The sequence below is a fragment of the Engraulis encrasicolus genome, chromosome 15, assembly GCF_034702125.1.
Source record: "Engraulis encrasicolus isolate BLACKSEA-1 chromosome 15, IST_EnEncr_1.0, whole genome shotgun sequence".
NCBI lineage: Eukaryota > Metazoa > Chordata > Actinopteri > Clupeiformes > Engraulidae > Engraulis > Engraulis encrasicolus.
The window spans coordinates 24,629,823-24,640,623 of record NC_085871.1 but is presented as its reverse complement, the minus strand read 5'-3'; the positions used below and the strand labels follow the sequence as shown (position 1 = coordinate 24,640,623).

At 43.8% G+C, this 10,801-nt stretch overlaps 1 protein-coding gene across 1 annotated transcript in view; it reads left to right on the top strand.

The window, feature by feature from the left end:
- mylkb (myosin light chain kinase b) overlaps positions 1 to 9,811 on the top strand; it is a 41,689-nt gene extending 31,878 nt beyond the window's left edge. Inside the window, exons 12-18 of the mRNA XM_063217253.1 lie at positions 127 to 344; positions 1,663 to 1,786; positions 2,768 to 2,920; positions 6,054 to 6,177; positions 7,579 to 7,669; positions 8,396 to 8,530; positions 9,288 to 9,811. Coding sequence (XP_063073323.1) covers positions 127 to 344; positions 1,663 to 1,786; positions 2,768 to 2,920; positions 6,054 to 6,177; positions 7,579 to 7,669; positions 8,396 to 8,530; positions 9,288 to 9,565 — 1,123 coding nt within the window. The 3' untranslated portion in view covers positions 9,566 to 9,811. The remainder of the gene's footprint in view (positions 1 to 126; positions 345 to 1,662; positions 1,787 to 2,767; positions 2,921 to 6,053; positions 6,178 to 7,578; positions 7,670 to 8,395; positions 8,531 to 9,287) is intronic.
- Positions 9,812 to 10,801: the final 990 nt, after the last annotated feature.

The following is a 10,801-nucleotide window of genomic DNA, read 5'->3' as shown; positions in this document are numbered from 1 at the left end:
TTTCTGTTTTCACATTAAAACAAAGTTTCTCCATATGCGTTTTTTGATATTCTGCATCCGCAGCAATTCGTTTCTTTGGGACGTGCGCGCACCTTACACTTCTTGACTGACTGTGTGTGTCCCCAGGATCTCTGGTGGCGAGCTGTTTGACCGCATCGTGGACGAGGACTTTGAGCTGAGCGAGAGGGAGGTGATCAAGTACATGCTGCAGATCATCGATGGCGTGGCCTTCATCCACAAGCAGGGCATCGTCCACCTGGACCTCAAGCCCGAGAACATCATGTGTATCAACAAGACCGGCAGCAAGATCAAGCTGATCGACTTTGGTCTCGCCCGGCGGCTAGGTACAGTACATTAGGATAGTGTTTCCCAACCTTTTTTGTCTCGTGTACCCCCTAAGCCTTTTCATTGTGCCATGAGTACCCCCTAACTCATGTTTTACATCCCTTTTTCTATTGCAGTGTGACTATGCTCCATGCATTTGTTAAAATTACATTTTTCCAAGTACCCACTGCAGTGTGCTCGCGTACCCCTAGTGGTACACATACCCTTGGTTGGGAAACACTGCATTAGGAGGTTACACCCCGCCATTCCGACGCACGGCCATTGAAATTGACATTGACGCACTGACATTGACGTTTTATTGCAGGAACCATTTTTCCAGCTTGCAGGAACTGTTTTTCAAATATCTCAGACCCTACTTTTAAGGGCATTTGGACCGTGACAAAATGATACACTGATCCTGTAATTGCGCTGTCACTCTCTCCACTTTCCGCTCGTGTTGCAACATTGTTGCAAATGTCAATAGAGTTAGAACGTTGTTCACGCGCCTCTAAGCACTTACAACAATGTTTAAATGACTCGGAATGATAATCAAATACTGTCGGAATGGCGGTGTGTCGGAATGGCGGTGTGCCCCCCCCCACATTAGGAGCCTCTTGTTGAAAGTGAAAGTGTACTGGTAGTGAAAGCCCAACTGGGAGGCTCCAACTCCCATTGGCATTGTGACACAGCACTCCACATCACACAAGTTAACACTGCCCACTGCATAAAACGAAATTACGTTTATGCCACACCCGTGCAAGGGGGTAGCCCCCAATGGCACCCGAAAGGGAGCAGTGCGGCGGGACGGTACAATCCTCAGGGTACCTCAGTCAGCCATGGAGGAGGATGGGGGAGAGCCAGTGGCGGAACAATTGTACGCAGGGCCCTAGGGCAAAACACTTATCGGGCCCCCTATATGACCTGACATGATCACAATTGGGCCCCCACCACTAATGCAAGGGCACCCTGGGCCCAGGGGCAAATGCCCTGCTCGCCCTCCCTATAGCTCCGGCCCTGGGGAGAGCACTGGTTAATTACTCCCCCCACCAACCTGGCGGGTTGGGAGTCGAACCAGCAACCTTTGGGCTACAAGTCTGATGTCCTAACCGCTTACCCATGACTACCCTATTGCCCTATTGCCTTATTGCAGTGGAACGCGTCACTGTTTGACGAAAAAAACCTTCACACGTTCTATAACATCCTTCGTTGTTCACATTGCTACAATATCACAGGTTACAACATTACTTTGTCATTGCGTTTCAGCTAACAAGAAGGGTGGTTAAGTTTAAAGCAACATCGTTTTTGTTTGTTTGTTTGTTTCGTCTTTGTTCTTTCCAGAGAATTCTGGTGGCCTGAAGGTGTTGTTTGGCACCCCTGAGTTTGTGGCCCCAGAGGTGATCAACTATGAGGAGATCGGCTACGCCACGGACATGTGGAGCATTGGAGTCATCTGCTACATCCTGTAAGAGCTACTTTGAAGAAGCACTATGTGACTTACTAGTATTAGCAATTAAAACATATTTACATTTCAGCCAATTGTCTTACAAAGTCACGGTTAGTATTATTTGTATTATTATTGAGCTGTGCTGCTTTCATAGTCTTTAAAATGGTGCTGTTGTGTAGGGGTGTTGCCATGGTAACGTGTGTTTGTGTGTGTGTCTGCTTTAAACAATGATGTGTGCGCCATATGATCTAGTATATCGCCTCCTTGGCACACACTCATCAGTTAACAAACACTGAAAATATTTGGTTTCATATGGAAGCCTCAGTTAATGCAGAGTAGTCCCCTTTCAATTCCATCAGTCAATCAATATGTCAGATTTCTGCTGAGGTGGTTGGCCTGTGGTGAAAGTCGGATTGGATATCTGAAACCACCACACAGACTTCCTCTCAGTGAGCAGCAATAAATTGTGTTGATGTGGCTCTCTGACTTGAAATAAATAAAAAACGAAATGAATATGAGCAGTAGCTGCAGTTCAGAGTCTGCTAACATTTCCTACATACTGTACGCGTCCTCTAGTTTCAAACTATGATCCCACAATATAAAGACATCCTTTGCTGCAGTATTTGAGATCAAGCTGACATGCCCTATCTCTCTTGTCCTTTAGCTACAGTATATAAGCAACTGTACTTTCAGCAACTTTGTACTTGGAGCTTGAACTATATCTAAACCCTTTTGGATAAAATGACTTGAATGGGTGCATGTATGGATGGATGAATGAATGAATGAATGAATTACGTAATGAATGAATGAATGAATGAATGAATGATTGATTGATTGATTGATTGATTGATTGATTGATTGATTGATTGATTGATTCATTGATTCATTGATTCATTCATTCATTCATTCATTCATTCATTCATTCATGGATGGATGAATGGGTGAATGGATGGATGAGAATTCTCACATGCATACCTACTACCCTTTTTTTGTTTCCAGGGTGAGTGGTTTGTCCCCCTTCATGGGCGACAATGACAACGAGACCCTGGCCAACGTTACCTCCGCCACCTGGGACTTTGAGGACGACTCCTTTGAGGAGATCTCCGAGGAGGCCAAGGACTTCATCAGCAGCCTCCTGAAGAAGGCCATGAAGTAAGGAAGTGTAGAGTGAGGCCCTGGGGGGGGCCATCTCAATGTCAAGAGTTCTAGCCTTGCTAGGACGTGAAACGCCTGGTGATTGGATACGCTACACAGTCTCACCCCAAGTAGTCAATTTTTGACTACTCAATTTTTGACACCCCAAGACTGCAATTTTTGACGTCTTGGGTATTCCTTCCACGTCACATTTTGACTATGTCCTCAAAGGCGCCCCCTTGTGGCAGCATAACGTCATTGAGGTTAGGTTTAGGAATAGGTTTAAAGTGGAAATGAAGCACTGACAACTATTATCATTTTTTGGCGGCTTATTTATTTTCATAAACGAATGGATGTTCGTTGAACTGCACTTTTAAGTAGTTTTGCTGAAAAATGACATGTTATTACCGAGTTTCGCCACAAGGGCGCAGCCATGTTCGCCGCCTACGTAACGCGAATGGTAGAACTTGGTGGCTAATGTAGCCTTCCATTCACTTAACGTTAGCGTGTGCTAACTACAGCGCTAACTGACTCTAATCGTGGCAGTAAAATTGAAGAAGGACGAGGGGTTCATTTTACATTGTCCCTGGGGTTTCTATGTTATATACCTACTATCAGATGAAAGAGAAATGCCAAGTGTCATTATCACTTTGTGTCAAAAAGCCTTTGCTACGAGCATGGTGGGATAGCTGCAGCCATCCACCCATTGCATCCACCATAGGACAGGAGTCAGGACTGGGGCTGCTCGATCTCATAGGTTTGTAGTGACAGACCGTCACCAATAACGTCTTTTTCCTGCATTGTTGGACGCTAATCTGAAAGCCCATGTCTTTAAGTTGGCTATGTGGTTCAATTCAGTAATAGAAAATAACTTGCAAAATTGGCGGTTGTTTGGAAAGCTTTGTGAAGGGAAGGGACGCAGCCTGTGTGTGTGGCTATCCCATCCCCTCTCTCGTCTCGCTCTCGGAGGAGCTTTGGGGATTTGAAGTTGATGCCACGGGAAATGACACGTTAAACTATCATGGCCTACATTAAGTTATGGCATGCTTAAAGTAGCTGCATCTATTGTAGTAAACTATTATGTTATTGAAGTCGCGGATGCATCCTCAAACTGGCTGGAATAGCGTTGTTGCCTTGGATTATTGTTGACTGGATAACACCGGTAAACGTGGGCACGGAGATGTCAAAGTAGCCTAATTCAGGTGCTTGGAAAATGTTGGCGAAATCATCGGAAGATGAAGGTAGGGAACTGCAACATTGCACGACATCGCACGATTATGAATTACCAAATTTGTTAGCGACATTTTGCCTTAGCAAAAAAAAAGCTGCTTGTTTACCTGTGGTTCATGTGATGGGATGTCTTGTCTGCCTTCATGCCTCATATTTGTTCTGTCCCACCCAAACACGTATTCTTGCTTCATTTGGGTTAAGCAAATAAGCTCATAATCAGCCACGCAAGTCCCAAATGTTTAATTCACTACTATCATAACAGCATTAGGAATAGGACACTACCATTCGCGTGACGTCACCCGCTGTTGGCTGGAAACGTTAACAGAAACGTTACGTGTTTGTGCTTTATTTTTTTATTAACGGCTTAAATTTCAGACTTCAGAAAAATATATATTTGCTGGCTTATCTTACTGGTGTTATAGACCCCTATATTAGGTCACTGCTTCATTTCCACTTTAAGGTTAGGCCACATAGTCAAAATGTGACGTGGAAGGAATACCCAAGACGTCAAAAATTGCCGTCTGGTCCAAGGTAGTCAGAAATTGACTACTTGGGGTGAGACTGCGTTGGGATACTCCACGGAGTATCCAATAACTGGGCGTTTCACGTCTTAGTAAGACAACCACTTTCTATCAATCGCCTTGCATTCAATATTTCTTATCCATCTTGAGAGAGCCCTCATTGTCATTAGGGTTTCTATGTGTAGTCACTCCCTCTTCTAGTCCACATCCACGCCCCTGATTAAGTTACTCAGTGAGCCAGACTTGACAGTACACAGCATACCCTGAGGAAGGTCTTTGACCGAAAGCTTGCTAATTAATATCATATGTATAGACAGGGCCGGATTAAGATCGCCTGGGGCCCCTAGGCTACAGGTTTCTGTAGGGGCCCCCTGTAGGACAAATTTTGCCACCAATTTACATAGACAATGTCACAATTATGAGGTAGGAAGTAGCCCCTTAATGCGCGCCGTACCTTCAGTGGCACGTTGTAATAGTCACTGAAATGTAAGTACCATAGCACTACAATACTATGACACAACACAGGCCCTTTAGTAATGCACCACAACTTGGTCATTACCATACTGGTAACAACAAATGTATTTGTGTAAATGTATTACCTCCATGCTAGCAGTTAACATTGAGTCCTATGAGACCAGCTGACGGCTAACTGGTCTCATAGGACTCAATGTTAACTGCTAGCTTGGAGGTAAAATTTGCACTGCCATACCCAGAGAACGGTTGAAAGCACAGGAGAACGGTAAAACCCTATTATTTAGCACAAGGGGAGGTGTAAAATAAGCTTATTTCCAAAAATGGGATAGTATCACTTTAAGGGGTTAAGGATAACATGTCTACCAACTGTACTCAACATGACAGATGATTTTTTCCATATTCCATCTTGTCACAATTCTGCAAATTTTCAGTTTTGGCCTGGCAGTTGGGAGCCCCTAGGCTGCAGCCATATGTAGCCTGTGCGTTAATCCGTCCCTGTATATACTGTATAAACATAAAGGATTTTTGTTGTGTTGAATCCATCCACACAATTTCTCTGGCTCAGAGGCCTAACCCATGGTCTCCAAGTCCCATCAGTTCAATCCTCCTCCTTCCCCCAATTCTCTTTTCTCACCAGCAGGGCCGCTGACAGCTTTGGCTGGGCCCGGGACAAAGTCCTCAGAAAGGGCCCCCCACTCAATGCATTCAATGTAATAAAGACCTAATTCTTGGCCCTCTATCTCCCTGGGCCAGGGACAATTGCTCCCTTTGCCCCCAAGCTGGCAGCCCTGCCCACCAGTACCCAGCCTCATTGTAATTAAAAACCTGATATTCAGTCTGGGCGCCTTCTGCTCCTCTGTTTGGTGTTAATTAAGTCTGAGAGTATGCTCTGCTCTGTCTCCTCTCCTCTCCTCTCCTCCCCGCAGGGCGCGTCTGACCTGTGTGCAGTGTCTGGATCACAAGTGGTTGAAGCAGGACACAGCCAAGATGGAGGCCAAGCAGCTGTCCAAGGAGGCCCTGAAGAAGTACATCCTGAGGCGCAAGTGGCAGGTGAGCGGGAAGAAATGTTACTAATATACACGTACAGTATGTATTTACATTTTTTAAATCTCTTCTTTGATCTCCCTATGGAATTGTTCGCTAATTATAAATGTCAGTGTGCCTGAAGTTAAATAGACTACATTAGTTGTAGTGAAGAGTCCAGGCTAATGATAATGTTACATTTGCTTGTAGAGAGTTGTAATGCCCTAATTTCCCTTTGGCGATTAAGGAAGTTACTCTACTCTACTCTAATAATTGGAGATACGCTATGAAATATTAGATATTTACTACTATACATTCCAATGGTCAGTTGTTGATAGTAAATGGGTTTTATATAAATATCCCAAACTCTAAAAAGTCAATTATCAGTTGTGTAGGTTTTTTTTCATTACACTTATCCCTACATAACATCATTCTCATTATGTCAAGAAATCACTATTGAATTACCTTATATGGCATTACATTTAGAGGAACATTTTATCCAAACCGACTTAAAATGAGTGGGAAAATTAGCTACCTCAGGCTTTATCTGTTGTGCTCATCTTTCTCTGGACAAGTTAACAGGGCTAAAAAAACCTAAAAAAAAACCTGGGGGCGCGGTGGCTCTATGAACTAAGATGCTGTGCTATTGGCCCTGCCCTGGGCAACCGGTAGGGCACTCGCCTGCCATGCGGCTGACCCGGGTTCGATTCCAGGCCCGGGTCCTTTGCCGACCTCTCCCAATTCGCTTCCTGTCCACCTCTCACACTGTCCTATCAAATAAAGTTGAAAAAGACCCAAAGAAATAATCTTTAAAAAAATAAAATGCTGTACTATTACACCGTCGGCCGGGATTCAATTCCCACCCGAAAAAAGGACCAACATTAGCCCCTATCTAGATTGTCCATCTAAGCACATTCGCAGGATTAAAAACCCCACTGTGTACTATCTGAAGGGGGTCATCAAAGCGATGTTGTTGACTTGTTTCTCACTCATAAAGACAAGCAGGAAATGCCGCCTCCAGATTCCACTCCACGCATTAGAAATGGAGATTAAACATTAGAAATGTACAGCTGGTGCAGCCTCATTGCAGATGGGCCCGCTCGCTCTTTGCTGAAAAGACTCAACTACATTGTAACAACATGACTATGATAATACAGTGGCCCTTAAGTAGAAGATTAAGACTTGATCGTTACAATTTTGGTGGCAGCATAATAATATAATAATACTAATAAATAATACTACTACAAATACTACTGCTACTACTACTATTACTACTACTACTACTACTAATAATAATGATAATAATAATAATTTGGTTATAACAGAGGCTCTCTGCAGATGGTTTTAAGACGATGTACTGCCGTGTGTTCCACTGGAAGCGGGCCATCAAAGTGATGTTGTTTACTTCCCTCTCACTCACTCGTACAGAAAACAGGAAATGCCGTGAGAGCCATCTCCAGATTCCACTCCATGGGGATGCTTGGGGGCGGAGCCGGGCCCAAGAAATCACCCACGGATGGTTTGTACTTGTTTTATTATAATTGAGTTGTTTTAATTTATTGATTGAATTTATTTATTTTTTCACCTAAAAAACGTCCACATTCCCCTAGCACAGCCAACTTTATGTCGATGCTGGGTGCTGGTGAAATGCACATTCACACGTCCAACTTCTTTTTTTAATTTAAATAACAAAATAGGTTTGCCATGGACAGTAGAGATGGTCGTGCAGTGATCTTCTTTGATGGATATGTGTTACAGTAATAAACAGGAAAAGGGTCCATTTTGTTTTGAATTGCAAAAGTGTAATCCCACGTGGTGGGTGGTGATGGTGGATGTTTATGTGTGTTTGTGTTTGTATGTGCTTGTTTTATTGTATGTTTACATATTGTGTGTGTGTGTGTGTGTGTGTGTGTGTGTGTGTGTGTGTGTGTGTGTGTGTGTGTGTGTGCGTGTGTGCGCGTGTGTGTGTGTGTGTGTGTGTGTACGCCTATGCATGATTGTGTGCGTGTGTGTGTATGTGTGTGCGTGCGTGTGCGTATCTGTGTGTATGTTTGTGTGTGCATGCATGCCTGTGTGTGTGTGTGTGTGTGGGAGTGGGTGCGTGTGTGCATGCATGCGTGCTTGCACATGTGCGTGTGTGTGTGCATGCATGTTTATCTATGCATGTATGTGTGCGTGTGCGTGTGCGTGTGTGTGTGCGAGTGTGTGTGTGCCTGTGTATGCGTCCATGTGTTCCCTTCTGTAGAGGATGCCCCATCTCCGTTCCTGGAGAGTCTGGAGGACGAGTCGCGCACCCCGGCCGCCCCCACCTTCATCACCGTCATCCGAGACGTGGAGGTGGTGGAGGGCAGCGCTGCCCGCTTCGACTGCAAGATAGAGGGTGAGAGAACCGCTCCTTACAGATAGAATAGAAGAGAATAGAATATTGAAGAGTAGAATAGAATAGAACGAAACAGAATAGAATAGAATATTGAAGAATAGAATAGAATAGAATAGAATAGAATAGAATAGAATAGAATAGAATAGAATAGAATACCGAAGAGTGGAATAGAATAGAACGAAACAGAATAGAATAGAATAGAAGAGAAGAGAAGAGAAGAGAAGAGAAGAGAAGAGAAGAGAAGAGAAGAGAAGAGAAGAGAAGAGAAGAGAAGAGAAGAGAAGAGAATAGAGTAGAATAGAACAACAAATAAGTTTATAAATTGCATGTTAGTTTATTACATGCCTGCCCAAATACTGTGATTGTGAGAGTGGCATAGTTGCCAGGCTCTGTACAAACCCCATGTTACTACAGTAACTCTACCTTATATAGTGTATTGTAGTACTACTCTATCCTGTTCTACTCTATTACAATAATGCAGAAATAGTCTCATACAAAGAATATCATTCATATCAACTGGCTTGTAAATAAAAAGTCAGTTAATTATAATGTGAAAGACTAATCCGCCTGTCCACCCTTCCTCTGTCTGTCTGTGTGTGTTTGTGCATGTGTGTGAGCGTGCGTGCGTACGTGTGTGCGTGCGTGTGTGTGTGTGTGTGCGCGTGTGTATATGTGTGTCTACATGCATGTGTGTGTGTGTGTATGTGTGTCTGCGCCTCTGTGTGCTCCATGCAATACTTTCTCTTCCGTACCCCAGGCTACCCGGACCCGGACGTGGTGTGGTACAAGGACGAGCAGCCCATCAAGGAGACGCGCCACTTCCAGATCGACTACGACGAGGACGGCCACTGCGCCCTGGTGATCAGTGAGGTGTGCCCCGACGACGACGCCAAGTACACCTGCAAGGCCGTCAACCGGGAGGGCGAGGCCAGCTGCACGGCCGAGCTCATGGTGGAGTTCATGAACGAGGAAGGGGAGGAGGGCGAGGAAGAGGGCGGCGAAGAGGAGGAGGAGGAGGAGGAAGAGGAGGAGTAAATGGAGGAGGAGGAGGGGGAAAGGATGAAGATGGAAGAAAAGGAAGGGAGGAGGAATGAAGGAGGAGGAGGAGAGGAATGTAGGGAGAAGAGGAGATGTGGACTCTTATAGGAGGGATGATGATGAGGATGGTGGTGGTGGCGATGGTGATTTCTCCTTCTTGATATAAAAAGTTCTTATTTCGGTAATGCTTTACTTTACGGTACAGTTAGCATACGTAATTACTGTGTACTTTCTGGGTAATAACAGGGTAACAGAGAGAAGTTACATGGTATCTAACGGGTAAAAATGGGGTAATTACAAAGTAAATACCATTGATTGGGTAACAACATGGTAACAGAGAAAAGAGATGATTAGATGGTTAGAAAATATGCAGTAGTTTCCTAGTAAGTCTTGAGCTATATGTATTACATGGTATTTACTTTGTAATTACCCCCTTTTTACCCGTTAAATACCATGTAACTGCTCTCTGTTACCCTGTTATTACGCAGAAAGTACACAGTAATTACTGTACCGTGAAGTGAAGCGTTACCCTTATTTCTTATTGCCACTCTTACAGTCACCTGTTCTTTCCCTCTAGTGCACTTTCTGGTCTTTTCTTAACTCCAGAGCGTTGACTGATTGGTTGGTTTGTTGTGTGTGTTGTGCGTTGAGTGTTTGATTTGTGATTGACTGGCTGATTGATTGACTGACCAGGTGGCCAACTGACTTGATTGGTTGATTAATTGACCGGTTGATTGGACAATCTCCAGTAAGTGGGAGGTCCGAAGTTGTTTGTTGTTTGTTCATGTCTGAGACTCGACATTCCTTTCTGTGCCTTACTATTCGCCATAGCCAGTAACAAGTATTTCATCCTCTTGTTATTTTTAGCCAAAAATCCAGTTTACCAAACATGCATGCATATATATACCATGTATTTTAATGTGTTACGAAAGGAGAGGAATCAATGCCAAAGTATATAGATGAAAATATAACTAATATTAAAGAAAATAACTATTTTTTCTAATATTCATCCATTATGGAAAAAAAACTAACAAACAATTTAGTCTCATCGTTTACCCTGTAAGACGTCTAAGTCTATTATGTTACCTTGAACGTTTTCTGACATATTTTTTAATCCTTCTTTGCATGCCATATTCTGGTGATCCTGCTTATTTCTCCTTCTCCACTGGCAAACAGTGGAACCATTATTGGATTGACTACGCAATACTCAGATGCTGAATTCTAAATGGTCAC